The 19,230-nt window shown below is 40.2% G+C and overlaps 1 protein-coding gene across 2 annotated transcripts in view; it reads right to left on the bottom strand.

Moving 5' to 3' along the window:
* Positions 1-19,230, bottom strand: part of Dnah5 (dynein, axonemal, heavy chain 5) — a 317,192-nt gene that overhangs the window by 47,520 nt on the left and 250,442 nt on the right. For both annotated transcript variants that reach the window (XM_006520014.2, NM_133365.3), the window contains exons 62-68: positions 16,110-16,245; positions 15,226-15,542; positions 14,525-14,680; positions 12,838-13,020; positions 4,523-4,766; positions 3,447-3,561; positions 2,771-2,961 (exon numbers count right to left, since the gene is read on the bottom strand). In XM_006520014.2, the coding sequence (XP_006520077.1) occupies positions 2,771-2,961; positions 3,447-3,561; positions 4,523-4,766; positions 12,838-13,020; positions 14,525-14,680; positions 15,226-15,542; positions 16,110-16,245 (1,342 nt within the window). The remainder of the gene's footprint in view (positions 1-2,770; positions 2,962-3,446; positions 3,562-4,522; positions 4,767-12,837; positions 13,021-14,524; positions 14,681-15,225; positions 15,543-16,109; positions 16,246-19,230) is intronic.

Raw genomic sequence — 19,230 nt, 5'->3', positions numbered from 1 at the left:
AATTTTGAGTGGGTCATTCTCAGTCTGGTAGTCCTAGGTTCTCTAAGGAAGGATAAGAACACCATAGGAAACAAGTCAGTAAGCAGCATTCAACCTTAGCCTCTACATAAGCTCCTGCCTACAGGTTCCTGCCCTGTAAGCCTTCCTTTGATTCTGAACAGTGATATGGCAGTATAAGCCAAATAAACCCTTCATTTTCTCAACTTCACTTCTACTTTCTTAACATACCTATGTACATGATTTTATATATCTTTATAAATGTCTGTGATTGACAAAGAAGGTAAAAATGTGGTATTTGTCTGAATCTGACTTCTTTCATTAAATATGATCTCTAGTTGAATCAATTTTCTTTCAACCAACATAATTTTATTTTAATTGATTAAGGGAAAATTCCATTGTGAGTAATGTGTGTGTGTGTGTGTGTGTGTGTGTGTGTGTGTGTGTGTGTGCTTGTGATAGTCTTTATTTGTTAAAGGACTACTAGATTAGTTTATAATGAATTGAGCAACAATTAAAAAGTTTAAATATTTGGCCTGCTGCACTGAGCAGCCTGCCATCACTTCTACTTTCTTAACATACCTATGTACATGATTTTATATATCTTTATAAATGTCTGTGATTGACAAAGAAGGTAAAAATGTGGTATTTGTCTGAATCTGACTTCTTTCATTAAATATGATCTCTAGTTGAATCAATTTTCTTTCAACCAACATAATTTTATTTTAATTGATTAAGGGAAAATTCCATTGTGAGTAATGTGTGTGTGTGTGTGTGTGCTTGTGATAGTCTTCATTTGTTAAAGGACTACTAGATTAGTTTATAATGAATTGAGCAACAATTAAAAAGTTTAAATATTTGGCCTGCTGCACTGAGCAGCCTGCCATCCCAGGAGGACCTCCTTCTCCTGCTGTTTTTCCTCCACCCCCATCAGACTCCTGAGTCATACAGACAGGAGCTTATTGCCTTCTGAGGGGCTTCATCCAGCAGCTGACTCAGACAGATATAGACACCCACAGCCAAACAATGTATGGAGCTTGGAGATTCTTACAGAAGAATAGGAGGTGGGATTGTGGGTCCCAAAGAGGAAAAGGAACTCCACGGGAAGACCAACAGAGTCAACTAACTGGACCCTTGGGGCTCTCAGAGTCTGAACCACCAACTAAAGAACATACACAGGCATCCCCATTTCTATGTACAATACATACATACCATTTAATGAATATTTGACTACAGGTCTGTGTCTTCTGGCTTTCTATTCAACTGTATATACTAGTGACCCAAAGGTCTACCTGCATTCAATGGTTCAATAAATATAAATAAATCACCTCACCCACCCAGCTTCTGAGACCCTGCCAACTTTGTTTTGTCTCTATCACACTCCCTTCATCCCTTATTTGCCTAGCTCCCTTAACATTCCTTCTGTAATTGTTTCATTGCTATTTCAAATCTTGAATCAGATGCCAGTCATTATGATCTACTCAACTAGAGAATGGATTATATACACAATTTAAAGCTTTACACTATTGGGGGAGGGGGAAAGGGATAGGGGATTTTTTGGGGAGAAACTGGGAAAGAGGATAACATTTGAAATGTAAATAAAGAAAATATCTAATAAAAAAAAAACTTTATTGTTATAGCTCATTCACCATATACATTCATGCCCTTCCTCATAACTAGTATTAACTGCCAACTTGTCAGGATGTGGGATCATGTAATAGACCTACAGACACATCCATGTTGGGGAGATATTTCGCCTCTGTCATGGTTTGTATATCCTTGGACCAGGGAGTGGCACCATTTGGAGGTATGGCCTTGTTGAAATAGGTGTGACCTGGTTGGAATAGGTATGTCACTGTGGGTGTGGGCTTAAGACCCTCACCCTTGTTGCCTGGGAAGTCAATCTTCCACTAGCAGCCTTTGGATGATGTAGAACTCTCAGCTCCTCCTGCATCATGCCTGCCTGGATGCTGCCATGCTCCCACCTTGATGATAATGGACTGAACCTCTGAACCTGTAAGCCAGCCCCAGTTAAATGTTTTTTATAAGACTTGCCTTGATCATGGTGTCTGTTCATAGCAGTAAAACCCTAACTAAGACAGCCTCTGAACATGCTTTTGAAAGACTATGTTGCTTAGGTTAAGAGAGGTGGGCAGACAGACACTAAAAGTGGGGGTGAGGCACTATTTCCTGGGTGTGGGTCCTGAATGGTGTAAAAAAGAGCAAGTGACTGAGCACAAGCATCCTGTGCCCCTGCTTTCTGGCTGTGGACATGATATGACTGAATCACTCAACTTCTTACAGCCCTAATGTCCAACCACGATGGACTGCATCTCCAATTGAATGCCAAATGAGCCCTTTCTCCCTTGAGATTTATTTTGTGGGGTGGAAGGGCAAGGGTGGGATCAGGGAATTCTATCATAGCACAAGAAAAGGACAACACCCATTCCCCTTCCCCAACACTTTTCTAAAGTGCTTGCTAACTTCCCACATAGGACATATTTTGTTTCATTACTTTTTCTGTAAAACACACACACACACAAAACTCAGGCATTTTGCAAGTGATTTGGTTTGATAAAATGTCTGCTCCAAGCCCTGAGACACACACTACATTTCCAACGAGTAGTCAATGTTTAGTAAGTGATCAAGTGAAATGTCTCATGTAAGTAAATAAAAACTGAAATATGAAGAAACTGTTACAACTTAGAAATTAAAAAAAAATCTGCGAAGAGCATTCACAACATCTGCGATGTACGCAGCACTTTCTACTGACCTTTAATGAGAGTGAGAAACTCCTCATGTTTGACTAGGTTCCTCTGGATGTCAATCTTTAGGGTGAGCAACAAAGTGAACAGGAATTTATGCTCTTCATATAGGCCTCGGGCAGCATACTTGAATACCTCATAGGTCATGTGCTCAATGATATTAGCAATCCTCTTGCTTGTAATTGGGCTCTTGACAGACCTGAGGAAGAGACCATTTAAGACACGTTTATCCTGCTGCCCTTTTCACTTGTCTATAAAAACAGCATCTCTGGTGGAGAATAAGTAACTCTGGAGAACTAATTTTTACTTTAACACATGAAGAGAGCGCTCCTAAATCTAAACTAACAAGAATTCTCTCAACATGAAGCAACATAACAAAATTCCTCACTGCTGTCTAAATCAATTTTACCTACAGGCCATTATTATTCACAACAATGTCTTGGAAATTTTCCCATTTAGTGGAACACATGAAGCCAAAGGAATCAAATCAATGGATGAATGGCCAGCATAGACTCCTCTGGGCATATGATGACACGTCTGAATGATTTGTTAACATGCTGATAACTACACTAATCTCAGACTTAAGAAAGGAAAATGCTCATACTGATAAGCAAAAGGGAAATTCTAATATCGTCCTCATTCACAGATAAAGAATCCAGCTCAACTTCCCAGGGACAGGTGTACCTGGCTAAGGAAAGGTCAAACAAGCCCAGAAACTGACGGAGCGAAGTCTGATACATCTCATTAACCAAGCGCATCTCCGTGATCAGGAAGTAGAGGATGCTGCCCCGTGTAGCAACTGAAAGACAAAGAGCAGGGAGGGAAGTAGCACAAGAATCAAAAATAAATGAGCTGTGCAAACACATTTCCTCAATTTATTACTCAAAACAACTTCTTTTTGGCTCATCAGTAACTGTCTGCGAACAATGAGATCTAGAGCAATGCTTATTATTTAATTTTCATTTATAAGTTTTTCATAGTTTACCAAATGAAAGGGTACTAATGAAACCAAGAAAGTTCTCATTTTAGAATCACCACACTCCTTTAATAAGTAGAGGTTTTCTGTGTTTTATCGTGATGGACAGAAGGGGAGTTTTAAAGGTTGTACATTTAACACTCAGCAAAGGATGCAGTTGGTCACACAGAACTTCCTCTGAAGCTCATAGAGAACAAGCCTCAAGCTTTCATAAGACATAACAAAGATGGTGACTCTGATTGTCTCTAACACCATGGTATGGTTTCAGCTCTTTTTCCAGGAAATTTGCTAAAGGATAACCAATTGATTATTTATTTGACCCATCTTGGTTAACCAATGAACACCTGTTTATTAAATGACCAGCTAAAGATGAATACCAGAAAACCAACTTCCGGATAAACACAACACATTGTTGCTACATGATATGGAACCAAGGCAAAGTCCATAATACTCATGTTTCAGGATTTACTATTTTATAGCAGTATTTTAACTTCTCATTTTGAAATAAATTCCTGAGCATCTTAAAGCATTTCCCAACCACCACAGATAGTAACAAAAGTTTATTCCATCACATAATATTTCTATTTCTAATTTACTAAACTTCTCAAAAGAAATGGCAGAAAATATGATTGGCCACTCCCTATTGCACAGTAATTGCATATAATATCATATAATATAAAATGCATTATACATGTATAATGTCCCTGTTTTAATTGGGTGTTCTAATTCTCATTTCAGCCTGACTCTATTTTCTGTGACATTTGTCTTCCATTACCAGACTCACCAGGTCGGTATTCCTCCCGGGCTGAGTTAATTTGAATTTCTGTCTCTCCAGAAATTTCTAGCTTCTGTGTCACCTCCTCAGCTGTCTTTTTGGTGTTGCTCAGCACAATGATGAGACTCTCATCTTCCACCAGAGACCCTTGAGTGCTTGTCAGGCGGTAAAGCAAATTATCTTCTAGCTCCTTCATCCTTCTTTTGTTTGCAGTTACATCCTCCAAGAGATGAGTTCGTTCTTTCTCCAGTTCCTTTTAATTTACATGAACATATTTTCATTATGAGTGAGCCTATGTTGAGGTCACTTACTCCTTGTCACAATAATTATTTCTCTCATATATAATTATTTCATACATAATTATTTCTTTTTTAGCTTCATTGAAAGAGTTCCACTGTCTCAGTAAGATTGTCTCTCACTTATAAGATGGAATGTTTCTCTCTTCTCTGGGTAACAGCTCTCTATGATGCAAAGTAACCTAAGCTGTCACAACAGGTACACATTGAAAAGTATCAACAGTCCATCATGGTAGACAGTAATCCCAGGACTCAGGAGGTTGAGGCAGAAAAATTACAGGTTCAAGGCCAGCCTGAACTACATAGCAAAAATCTTTCTGAAAAACATACAAAGATAATTTTCTTTTGAATTAAAAACATTTTTTGACCTGAAAATGTACCATTCTCTTCCAAATAAGTATATTTGGGGGGCTGGGATAGTTCAATGGGTAACATATTTGCCTAAAATGCATGAAGTCCTGGGCCAAACATCCACACCACCAAAAACCAGGTATGGGTACACATTATAGTCCCAGTACTCAGGAGGTGAGGCAAGGGATCCAAGGTCAAGTCTTCCTCAGTTACACAGTGAGTTTGAAGCCAGCCTGTGACACCTAAAACCATATATATTCAGGGACCATCATAAAAGAGTAGGCAGAAATATTATAAGAGCCAGAAGTCAAAGCAGGGTCTGAAGTAAGACAGTGACTTCTGGACATGGTATGATACTTGGACTCATAAACTCACAGAAGCTGTGGTTGCTAACCCAAGAGCTTGACAAGGCCAAGCCAGCCAGTCCACATTCACACTCTAGCATAGAGTAAGGGGATCTTCATGGAACTCAAACCCTAGTGGAAAAGCTAGGTGGGATTTGATGGCTTCTAGGGGAAGAAGGATCAGTTTTCCTTAAGGATGTAGTGACCATGCGGCAGTGGATGGCCCAACATCTAATAGTACATGGGCAGCACAAGTTGAATCTAATTTACTAAAATTTAAAAAGAGAGAAAACACGAATTTTGGAGTAGTGGTAGACCCAGAATGAGTTAAGAGAAGAAATTGATCAAAATACATTTCATAGAATTCTCAAAGAATTAGTTCTATATTATAATATTAATTATATTTATTATATAATATACAGCATAGTTTTGTATCTCCTCTGAGATATAAATCTTATCATGCAGGAGGTGAGCAGAGCTTTGAGCGGTTACTGTCAATGGTGGCTCTTTTCCTTAGGAGCTCAAAGAGAGAAAGGAAGCAATGCAATTGAAATGGAGCAGGCCCAGGAGTGTGAAGCTCAAAGGAGAAAGAACAGCGGAGAAAATACACTGACTCTAGGGAAAGCTGTGCATGAGAGAGAAGTACGCATGTGAAAGACTTTGAAGTTAAAAAGATTAATCAGAAATGGAAAGGACCATCAGTAAGTAATTCTTATAATTTGTAAAAGAATCTCGAATTCCTTGGTTTACTTGAAAAGCCTTCTAAATATAATTGACAATATGACTAAACGAAACAGTATCTGATTCTACATCGCCACAATCTTGGGAAACACAATCTTGAATGTGAGTTCAGCAGCAAAATTACAAGATGGCCTTTTTCAGGTCTGAGTGTGACTTCCTATAGCTATACTACAAGTTTACAATATGCACTGCTCATATTCCCAGAGAAGTGTAAGAAAGGGGCATTACACAAGTGGTTATCCAGGATACCCATAGCAGGCTTCCAAATTCTATTTCCTGTAGAAAGGGGCTTAAGTCTTTGCGACAGTGAATCATTTGAAATAATAGTGCATAATGGAAGTACAAGTTAATTACTGGATGGTGTTACCTGTCTGTTAAGATCCAGTGCTCATACAAGCCTCAGGAGAAAGAAGCCAACCAGGTTTAGAAAAATGTCTTATTAACCAATATCCAAGCTCCTTCACTTCTATGGGTAATGTAATTCTTCATTTCTAAGAAGCATCTTATGATTGTGAGAAAAGAAACCCATAGCCAGTCTGCAAATTATGCCTTGATTTGATCTCCATCAAAATGCTAATCACTCAGCTGGGGATGTACTTCAGTTAATTAAGTAGCACTTCCTTACTACACACAATACCTTGGCTTTGATCCTCTGCACTGAAAATAAAATAAAGATGGATGATAGACAGACAAACAGATAGATGATAGAGTAGAAAGATGACAGCTAGATAGCTATATACATACATACATACATACATACATACATACATACATACATACATACATACATACAGTAGGTAGATAAATGATAGAGAGATGATGATAGAGAAATAAAGGTAAATATTGGTAGCATGTACATAGATTATACAGATAGGGAGTTGATAGACCAATAGATAGATTAAACACAGATAATATGTAGACAGACAGGTACACATATGATACAAAGTTATTAGACAGTGACAACTACCAAATTGTCCCATGAGCTCCTCATTTGACAACCTTAGGACTTCTGAGAAATGATTTCTATTTAGTACTGTCAGCCAACCTGAATGTATTCTCTCTGAAATTCTGCTCAAATTCAGCCTTCCTCATCACAGAAAGTGGAACTACATACGTCTAACTTCTCAAGCCAAAGCTTTTGAGTACTCTATTTTTTAAGGGGTGATGTTTGTGGGTGGCTGTGCCACTGTGTGCATATAAAGATCAGAGGAAAATTCAGTGGGGTTGGTCTTTTTCTTCCATCTTTAAGTGGGTTTCAAGGATTAAACAGGAACTCCAAACTTATACACCAACCACTTTCACCCACTGGATCATTTCCCTGTCCCCAGAATACTTCCTTTTCCCAAACTTCACAATAAATTCACGATCAAATTCTATCATCTCTGTGTCAGAATGCAATCTTAGAACAAAGCAAGGGTTCAGAACTTGTACACTTCTACCAGTTTTGAGGTCCCTGAGTTGTAGCCAGTCAAAGAAAACACACTCCTCCCACTGTCACTGCCATCTGCAGTGCCTCCCTAGTCATTACTTCAATTCACTTATTCACTACATGAGAATTTCAAATTTCAGGAAATGCAGAAATTAGCATAATCAAGTGACGTTTACAGGATGCTATAACACTGCGTTCCATCCACAGTTTTCCTAAAGTCCCATGCTTTATGGCTACACTAGGAAATAAAATGATAATAAACTGCAGCACATCAAAATGTATACATTTCACATAGTTTGACCTCTGAGCTCCTAGGGGTAAGTGCTGTGAAGTCTTCATCTGAGCACACACAGAAAAGACAGAAAGTAAAAAGACAGAAAGGATGCTACAGTTAACATCACAAAGACCTTAGATCGTTATCTACATCATACTAGCCATTCTATAAAATCCCACAAGCCTTAAGATTTTCATCCATAAAATGGACATGAAAATATCACACAATTGAACAGTGAAGTTGATTTCATGGCTGCTCAAATTATCTCTCTGCTTCTCCTAGAAATATGTGGATTTCTAGGAGAAATAACAAGTACACTATTTCTTAATAAGTAGAATTGTTCACAAAAATGTTTACCCATATAGATGGATGGATGGATGGATGGATGGATGGATGGATGGATGGATGGATGGATGGATGGATGGGTGGATGGATGGGTGTGTGGGTGGGTGGATATGTCATTCTATCTACATATCTATCTAAATATCTATGTTTTCCAAAAATATTCTCTCTGATGAGAGAAGGGATTATGACAAAATTATTTTGATTCACTTGGAGTATCACATTAATTGAAAAATATAACCTTCTTGTAGATTGGAACTCAGTTTATAATCCTGTGTCCACAAAGTGCATAAACATGGCTTGTCTAAATGTGATGACTTAGGTTATGGGAAATGATTGAGGGGAAAAAGAGATCAGCTCAGACCCCCTTATTTACCACCCACAACGAAAAACTATTAGGTTTAAAAATAGTGTGACATGAGTAGATGTTGGGGAGAAAAGACAAAAACAAAATCCCTTGAGAAAAATAACACTGTTAAAAAAGTAAGTCATGGGAGAGACCTTAGTCTGTAAAATGCTTGCTTGAGTTCAATCTTTAGTATTCACACAAAAATGCCAGGTGGGTTGGAGGTGGAGCGCCTGTAATTCCAAGGCTGAGAAACTGGAGACAAGAGGAATCTAGGGCCCATTGGCCAACCAGCCTTACATAGTGGGTAAGTACCAAGCCAATGGGAGACTCTGCACAACCAGATGAATGGTACCTGAGAAACAACAATGGAGTTTGACCACACTCAAACACACACACACATGCACACACGCCACACACACACACACACACACACACACACACACACACACAAAACAGGTCTTCTCTTCCATTATTAGACTTTACTTTGAGAAAGTTAAGGTAACTATAGTTATTATAATGGTATACAGGGAAAGATAATCCTCTTGTATTATAAAAATAAATAATAAGTAAAACTGTCAATGTAGTCTGTCCCCAATGTTTGGAAGGGTTGTTTATTTTGAGTGTGTGTCCTGCTAATGAGGTGTTAGTAAGGGAATGGTTTTCTCAATTTTCCCAAGAAGACAGGAAACACTGGCACTGGACCTATACTGATTTTGTAAGGCTGATGAACATCTTTTTAAGAATCTGAAACCACCCTTGATACAGTAATCTTCTCCAGCCACCAATGCTGGGTGCTGGTGTTTTTACGTTGATTTTTTTTTTATTAGATATTTTCTTCATTTACATTACAAACGCTATCCCGAAAGTCCCCTATATCCTCCCGCTGCCCTGCTCCCCAACCCACCCACTCCTGCTTCTTGGCCCTGGCATTCTCCTGTACTGGGGCATATAATCTTCACAAGGGCCTCTCCTCCCATTGATGGCCGACTAGGTCATCCTCTGCTACATATGCAACCAGAGACACAAGCTCGGGGGGGGGGGGGGGGGCGGGTGGTACTGGTTAGTTCATATTGTTGTTCCTCCTATATAGGATTGCAGACCCCTTCAGCTCCTTGGGTACTTTCTCTAGCTCCTCCATTGGGGGCCCTGTGTTCCATCCAATAGATGACTGTGAACACCCACTTTTGTATTTGCCAGGCACTGGCATAGCCTCACAAGAGTCAGCTATATCAGGGTCCTGTTATTGCAACCGGCATTAGCCAGACCAAATCATTTCTTCTGGAGTAACAGTATCCATGTGAGCCCAATATAAGAAAATCAAAACCAATCACATTATGCTATCTGCCACAAATGCTACTTATCTCTCCGAAGCCAAGTCTACAGGTGATATCAGAGCCTAGGTTGCTGTGATGGATGCTGGCCTAAAAGACTGTCTGGATTTCATGTGTTCAACAGTACATTCTGCTGATCAAAACGTCGGACCTTACTAAAGTAATGATGCGTCTCTGCTGCATCTCTCAAATGACCTCCATATGCTTTAAGTAGGGCCTAGAACAATACAGGTACATAGTGAAGGTTATTGTTTCCTCAACGACAACTCCACCAGAATTTACACTGGCTCTTGCCACAATGAGGTCAGTCACCCATATGAACTTATGAAGCTGGTTTAAAGGCTCCTCAAACAAGTTCTGAGTTCACGTGTATTATTCATTTACCGCAATTAAAACCACAGAGGATATGGGAGAAGAGAGAAGGGAGGAGAAAGACAGATATTTTCTCTTTCCCTTCCAGTGGTAGAGCTCAGAAGAGCAAGCCTGATACAGCATGCAGAAAGCATATAGACAGAAGGAGGTGCTGATTCAAAGAATTTGCCCATAGTCTTAACCTAATAAATCTTTGGGTCAGCACAGAAGGGGCCATAAAGCAAAATCACCCCATTGCTATCGAGCCCATGAGAAAGTCGATAGCAACTTCAACCTCACCATGGTAGTGGTCTCATTAAAACCTTCTGTATCTCATTGCTTAAGCTTCACACATTCCCCAGGGGAAGCGCTGACTCAGAAAAGGGAAGTTTATAAATTATTGGTCATTTTTTTCACTGAACACTAAGCTAGCTATCTCAAAATATAAGAGCAAAGGGAGCAGACACTGAGTTATGATTCCAGAGCCTCATTAAGTCAGTGGCTGTCGTGGCTAACTTTAACTGTCACCTTAACATACCTTAGAGTCATCTGAGAGGATGGCCTTAGTCAAAGACTTGCCTAATCAGACTGGCCCATGGGTATATCTATGAGGAACTGTCTTGATTGCTAATTGATTTGGGAGGGCACAACCCACTGTGGGTAGTACTATCCTTAGGCAGGTAGTATTAGCTGACCTATGAGCCACCAGGCAGCATGGTCCCCTCTGTATTTATTGGCTGTAAAGTGAGTTCTTTGGTCACAGACAATAATGTGTGAAATCACAGGCAGTTTTGCCTTCAGGTTCCTGCTTTGGTCACTAAATAATGGACTGTGCTCTAGAATTCTCAGCTGAGGGAAAACCTTTCTTCCCTCACTTCTTTCTGTCAGAGTGCTCGTCACAGCAATGGGGATCAAACCAGAAGAGGAGACGCCAGAGGCTACATGAGTTCTTCTTGATTGTGTTCTGCGTTTATTTAATTGTGGAGAGAGAGCATGCACCATGCACATGCATAGAGGTCATAGAACAACTCACAGAAGTTGACTCTAAGCTTCTATCATGTATGTATTGGGGACAAGTGCAGGTCAATATGCCTTAACCCAACTCACCCATCAAATTTCTAAAGGTTTACACCAGACCCATCGGGCACACATGGAGCTCTTTGAGATAACAGAGACTGGGGAGCTAGAAGGTGGCTCAATATCTAAGAGCATGCTGCCCTTGCAAAGGATTCAGGTTCAGGTCCCAGAGTTCATGTTGGGTAGTGACAACTGCCTGCAATTTGGTTATCAGATAGCTGACACCCTCTTCTGGTTCTGCAGGCATCTATATGCATGAATACATATAATGCACAGAGGTGCATGTATTCATTCATACACTCACATAAATAAAAAGCAAATAATTTTTTTACAAAAGCTGAAGATTGAGTGTGGTCTAAGCTCAAAGTTTACATATTGTATGCTAGGAAACATCATAACCAAATGAAAATAGGGAAGAAAACTGAATGTCAGCAGGTAACCAGAGTTCATAGTACAATTAGCTTCTCATAAAAATAAAGCCATTGAAGAACAGAATAACAACACAGAATAATGACTATAATGGCAGTTATATTGTTTATGACTTAGACTTTACAAAAACATATTGCACATCTGGCTGGGGAGATGATTGTGTGTGCAATACAAGTGTGGAGACCTGAGCTTGGAGCTCAAGAATTCATGGAAAATATCAGGTATTGCGACATATGCCTTCAACCCTGGCACAGGGAGGTAGTGGCTAGGGTGGGGGCAGGGGTGAGTGGGGGTGGTGCACTTAGGGACTGGTGAACCACTGAAGCTGACTGGCTGGCCAGAAAACCTGAAGTGAGCAGCTTCAGATTTAGTGAGAGGTCACATCTTTAAAAATATAGAGTAGCGCTTGCTGCTCTTATAGAGAACCCAGTTCCAATCAATTCCTAGCCCCATATGGCAGCATACAACCATCTATAACTCCAGTTCCAAAAAATCCAGTACCCTCTTCACACCTCCACAGGCACCAAACAAGCATGTGGGGTACAGATATACATGCAGGGAAAACACATATAATAATAATAATAGTTGTTATTGCTTTATATATAACACTAATACTAATAACATAATGATAATCATGACAAAATTTGACATTACAAATGAGGATGTAGCCATTGAGCAATATCCTATGTCTATCCCTGGCTTCTACACATACTTACATACACATGCACATCCACACACCACAGCACAACACATATATTCAGAGGAATACATGTGTAGATAATTGGCCAACCCTTTCCTCTTCATGGAAAAAGAAAATACTCAAGAATTAATGTGAACTTTAGATTCCAGATTAATGGCTCCTAAAGCAATTTCAATGTCAGAGCTAAGATTCAGGGCACAGGCAAACCATGGGGATAAAGGAGAAATCAATCCCACGACAACGTTCATACTGTTTGTATCAATGAAATGCAGTGCAGTGCAGCAACGGGGGTCTGCCTTGCTTTCCGCACCTGCTTCTCCGTGAGAATGACTCTCCCCAGTAGCTGGTCCTCCAGGCCCTTCACGGTGACAGTGAAGTCGATGATGGAGGTCCGAGCACTTATTTCTGGGGTATAGGCTGGATTCGGCAGTTTGGTAGTGATATAAAGTTTAAAGCCGTCCATGACATCCACTTCCTTGTCTCCAACCTTCACCTTTTTCATAAAAAGAAAGTTAGACAAGGGAGAGAGACAATTGAGTCTTTTTCATATTGGATCAGTTATTGCTTTGATCAATTTGTAACTGGATATGATTTGTATATTAAGACATAAAAAATTGTCATTAGGTACTCACAGAGCTTCAAGACACTATGATATGAGACAAGAGGTGGGGAGGACAGGAAAGACAAAGGGAAAGAAAAAGAGCTAAGAAAATAGCCATGGCCCCCAGTAGAAGGATGGAGCCACCCATGCATCTCAAAATTTTAACCCAGAAATGTTCCTGTCCAAAGAAAAGACAGGGACAAAAAATAGAAGAGACTGAAGGAAAGGCCATCCAGAGACCTCCCCACCTAGGGATCCATTCCATCTGCAGATACCCAACTCAGACACTACTGCTGATGCCAAGAAGCGCTTGCTGACCAGAGCCAGATATGGTTATTCCCTGAGAGATTCTACCAGCACCTGACCAATACAAATACAGATACTCACAGCCAGCTATCAGACTGAGTCTGGGAACCCTAATGGAAGAGCTAGGGGAAGGACTGAAGGAGCTGAAGGGGATTGCAACGACATAGGAAGAACAATATCAACTAACTGGACCACCCAGAGCTCCCAGGGACTAAACCACCATCCAAAGAGTATACATGGAGGGAGCCAGGACTCCGGATACATATGTAGCAGAAGATGGCCTTATCTAACATCAATGGGAGGACAGGAAGACTTGATGCCCCAGCATAAGGGGATGCTAGAGGGGTGAGTTGGGAGTGGGTGAATAGGTAGAGGAGCAACCTCATAGAGGTAAAGGGGAGGGGAGAGGGAGAGGTAATGAGGGGGGTTGGTGAAGGGGTAACAGGGAAGGGGGATATTTGAAATGTAAATGAATAAAACGATTATTTAAAAAAAAAACAATGAAAGAGGAGGAGCTAAGAGATCTAAACATACCATGTAACAAATACAGAATTAGTTATCAAAAGTGTCATGACTAAACCCAGAAGATAAGGGAAAGCTAACCCGTTGAGAATGATGAGAGGGCTTACCACGCACATACTGAAGTTTGAGAAGTCACACAAGCAGGATCCAAACATGGCAGGAGAGAACAGGGAAGGGGTGCTGGTTTACAGCAGTCCCTGGATGAGGCTAAGATGAGGATGTAAACACATGTGGACATGTGTGGCTTAAATTTCTCACCAGAATCACATAATTTAGTACCAAGGATTTCATAATCGTGCCCTTATCTGGACAGAAGGAAGGTGGGACATGGAGTGTCTTAAAGTTTTCAACAGCCGAAGATCAAAATAGAATCCGTTTCTTTGTTACAGAATTAAAATTGTAATAAGCACAACATGATTCCTAAACTGTCAATAATTTAGCCTCTATTCAGGAGAGCAGAAAAACATCTCCTGGCAACTGGTTCTACTTGTAGCCTCTTGAAAGCATCTGTCTCCCCTACCAGGATGCACTGTTGCCCTGTATACTGGTATCAGTGGGTTTCACATACCTTAAAAGTAGATCCTGTTTTAATGAAGTTTTTTTCCAAAACGTTGTCTAGAGCAGGGTCTAATTCCTCTCCAACATCCTCGATGAGCAAAGGCCTCCCCAGTGAAAGGCTGTCCTCCAGGTGGTTTCTAAAGTACTTGTGGTTTAGAGATGTGATCTAAGCATGGGATGGGATCATCAGGTTACTCTGGATAGATGGGCTCATGATGTGATACACAACAATACCACGTGACCTCTAAACACTCTGCCCCAGGAAACAAACAAGGACCTAGAAATCCTGGGCTGTTTCCACTCTGCCTTTAATAGACAAATCACCTACCATGCAACATGTGAGGGTAGTATGGGATATCTCTGCTTCTTCCTACCCTCCACCATCCCCACTGGTAGACGACAAGAAGTCTCTGTGTAAGCATAGCACACATAAAGTGCTTTACTTCTTCTGACTACCAAAGAAAGCTGTGACCTTAACAGATGAGCTCTGATTCACTGAAATATGATAGTGGGATGTGTGCCCCAAAAATGCAAACAATAAGGTTATGGAAAATACTTCATTATTATATATAAGCTTATATCTCTATTTAGGATCCCAAGAAAAGCATGTAAGATGTTCAAATACTTCTCTCTTCTCATGGGGAGGGAGATGAGAGGGCCCTACAAAACAATATAATTTGATGTGTATAAATGTACTCCAACAGAAATCACCTGGAGTTCATTTTGGCTCTCTTTATTCTTAATCCAGATCTTGCCTTGAGTCTGAGGGTCAATGAGCAAAGGATAGCGTGATGCTTTTGTGACAATAATTCCATTCTGGATGGACAGGTCATCATTTGGAAGGCCTTGGAGGTTCCATTCGCTGATAGTAGGGGCATCGATCAGCATCTCGTTGAGATTTAGACCATTCCCAAACGGGATTTTACGAGCTTTCATTTCCTTCTTCCAATCATGTAGCAGCAGGTCTCGAAACTCTTGGTTAAATGGACCAGAGTATGACAGAAAAGCCGTAGCCAGCAGCACATCCCCTAAAGCAGAAAGCAAGCACCCCGAAAATATTTTGTGACTCTCCATGCAATTGCATAACTCACTAAAATTGAAAAGGAAGTGTGAATCAACAACCATTCTTTTAACCTAAAACTCCATAGTCAACCTGTAAGTACAGGCTGCCAATGGCATTGATCAATAAGCGTGAGTTTGATTGACTATGGAACAGACTCTAAATATCCTATCAAAAAAGGACTATCAGAAGTTAAACATCGGGTCATCATAACTTTGTTGTAAGAGTGACCTCTAGCTCAAAAATGTAACTTTAAAAACCAGAAAAGTCAGAGCCATCATTAAAGTGTCCATGATCAATATTCCACGCTTTTAGAAGTGTTTGAAAGTAAATTAAAAATAAGAGGTGTGAAGGTCATTGACACATGAAATCAGGACACGTGTACCAGACAATTACCCACCTCCTTGGAATGCTTGTAGACACACAAACACACATATACGAATTTGAAATAAGCAAGTGCTGTTTGATTCATGCTTAGGGCCTCTGACACCATCACAGTCAACACACAGTCTTGTTAGTGAAAGAGTTCACAGACCTACGAGCCGTTTAGTTTGTGCAGCAAACTCTTTACTTTGTTCCGTCCATCGCTCCTTTTCACCTGCCAAGCCACTGATGAGCGTGGATGCTGTCTGCATCTTATGCCTACACCGGTCCGCATCTTCAAGCAAGGTCTAAAGAAAGCCAAAACAAGAAGGAAACCTTTCCTCAGACAAAAGAGCAGCTACTCATTCAAATGTGTGACTTTAAAGCATGTATTGTCTGTCTTCCTTGACACATGGAAGGCCTATTTCACACACACACACACCAAAAAAACAAATAAACAAACAAACAAAACAAAAAACAAAAAAACAAGATTCTAGCTTTGTATGACTGTGTTGGCTCTGTCTTGCCTCTGGCCCTTCTCTGCCCAGTGCCTTGAGCCTAGCAACCAATTCCTCCCCAGTGTTAGTAACAGAAAAATGGAGGACATTTCTATCACTCATTAGTAAAATCACACATGATAGCATCATGTAACACAATGTATGTAAAGATTGACAATACTTAGGAGTATTTCTCTTGTCAAACCATGCTGTCTCCAATGTATCACCTAAGGCCACATTGCATTTCACATCAGAAGAATCTTAAATTTTCTTCACCTCATTGGGCTCCAAGGCTCCTGCAGAAATCTCAGCCTAGTACAACTTATCATATATTTCTAAGCTGTTCCTTGAGACAGCAAAGAGACTTTAAAGCAGACTTCCATATATTATTGTCATTTCAAACCTAATTCCACCCCCAGTTTCTAGTGCTGGTGATGGTACCCTGGGCCTCAGGCATGCTGGACATGTATGTTGCTGAACTATACTCCTAGTCCCTAAGACTTTTCATCTTCTATGTAGATGTTTAAGAGATAACTTCCAGTTCTACGTGTAAATGTATAGGAAATGAAGTAAGTATGGACAAAGAGGTGGACATCGGTGGATGCCCATCTGTAACAAATACATACTGCACATTTTTATAAAGTAAGTTCAATGGGAATATCTATAATGTTATGGAAAGTTTAAACTGTTCCAATATTTTTTTCTTTAGTGGGATTACTTAAATTTCCATTTAAATTATCATACAGTACTGATACAGATACTCTAAACGAATTTAAAACTATCTTGTAATTTTTATGCCTCAAAAAATATTGCAATATTTTATTAAGTTAAAAACTTAGATAATAAAACAGTATCACTAAGTGTTCTGTTTTTAAATTAGCTTAAAGTATATGCACTATATACATATATATATATATATAGCATATGTTCAGATATAAGAGCAAGGTATTATTTATGTTCTTCTCCAGGATTCCCTAAATACATTTTCTATAATGAATAGATTGCTTTTGTAAGAATAACACAATACAGGGCCTTGAATACGGGAGAGACTTAATTCAATCTATTCTCACCTTCTTTCTGGAGTTTTGTCTTCCCTTTAGTTAATGAAAAATAACCAAAAACCTACTTCTGTGTTATAGCCCCATCATATATGCCTACTTGTTTCATCCCAAGAATAGAGATATGGATTGTATGGTATTTGATTTAAAATAATTTATTTAAAACAAGGTTTTCAGTGAAAAGATATTCTTAATTGCATTTTGTCAGAATTCCCGATCCTTACTTATATCCAGCAGATTAAGAAAACTGTTAGGCATCTGGGTTCTTTCCAGCTTCTGGCTATTATAAATAAGGCTGCTATGCACATAGTGGAGCATGTGTCCTTATTACATGTTGGAGCATCTTCTGGGTATGTGCCCAGGAGTGGTATTGCTGGGTCTTCAGGTAGTACTATGTCCAGTTTTCTGAGGAGCAGCCAAACTGATTTCCAGAATGGTTGTACCAGCTTGCAATCCCACCAGCAATGGAGGAATGTCCCTCTTTCTCCACATCCTCACCAGCATTTGCTGTCACCTGAGTTTATGAAATTCTGAGGCAAATGGATGGATTTGGAGAATATCATCCTGATTGAGGTAACCCAATCACAAAAGAACACACATGATATGCACTCACTGATAAGTGGATATTAGCCCAGAAGTTCAGAATACCCAAGATACAATTCACAAACCACATGAAACTCAAGAACAAGGAAGACAAAAGTGTGGATACTTCTATCCTTCTTAGAAGGGGGAACAAAACACCCTTGGAAGGAGTTAGATAGACAAAGTGTGGAGCAGAGACTGCCCCACCTGGGGATCCATCCCATATACAATCACCAAACCCAGACACTATTGCAGATGCCAACAAGTGCTTGCTGACAGGAGCCTGATATAGCTGCCTCCTGAGATGCTCTGCCAGTGCCAAACATATACAGAAGTGGATGCTCACAGTCATCCATTAGACTGAGCACAGGTACCCAATGAAGGAACTAAAGAAAGGATTCAAGAAGTTGAGGGGGTTTGCAGCCCCATAGGAGGTAGGAGGAACAACAATATGAACTAGCCAGTACCCCCCCCCCAGAGTTCCCAGGGACTAAACTACCAACCAAAGAGTACACATTGTGGGACTCATGGCTCCAGTTGTATATGTAGCAGAGGATGGCCTAGTCAGACATCAATGGGAGAAGAAGCCCTTGGTCCTGTGAAGGCTCTATGTCCCAGTGTAGGGGAATGCCAGGGCTAGGAAGCAGGAGTGGGTGGGTTGGTGTGCAGGGTGATAAGGGAGGGGATAGGGGGAAGGGGTTTATGGAGGGGAAACCAGGAAAGGGGATAATATTTGAAGTATAAATAAAATATCCAATAAAGTCAAAAACAAAAAAACAAAAAGAACTGTTAGTCCCTAGTTTCCTGTCTTTGTTCTCTAGGTCACCTGGTTCCTCTGGTTACTGTGTTATAGGCAAAGAATGGTTAATGCTTATGGTAACTAGAAGCAGATAGTTCTGGTTAGAGGTTGGGTATAGACACCTTGGTCCAACTCTGAGGTCTGGTCTCTGTTAACTGGGCAGTAAGCCAACTAACTCTTCAGACAGCCAGAGAAGTTAGACCCTAAGACAAGGCACTGCACTCTTTGTGGACAGCAGCCAGGACACTTTTAAAAGGCCATGCAGGCCTGGGCTACAGTGAACAACGTTGGGAGATCCACAAGTACTTCCAGCTTCATCTGGCCCTAGGGATAAAGAAAGTGAAACAAAAAAGACTG

The sequence above is a fragment of the Mus musculus genome, chromosome 15, assembly GCF_000001635.26.
Source record: "Mus musculus strain C57BL/6J chromosome 15, GRCm38.p6 C57BL/6J".
NCBI lineage: Eukaryota > Metazoa > Chordata > Mammalia > Rodentia > Muridae > Mus > Mus musculus.
This window is presented reverse-complemented; position numbering and strand designations above follow the sequence as displayed.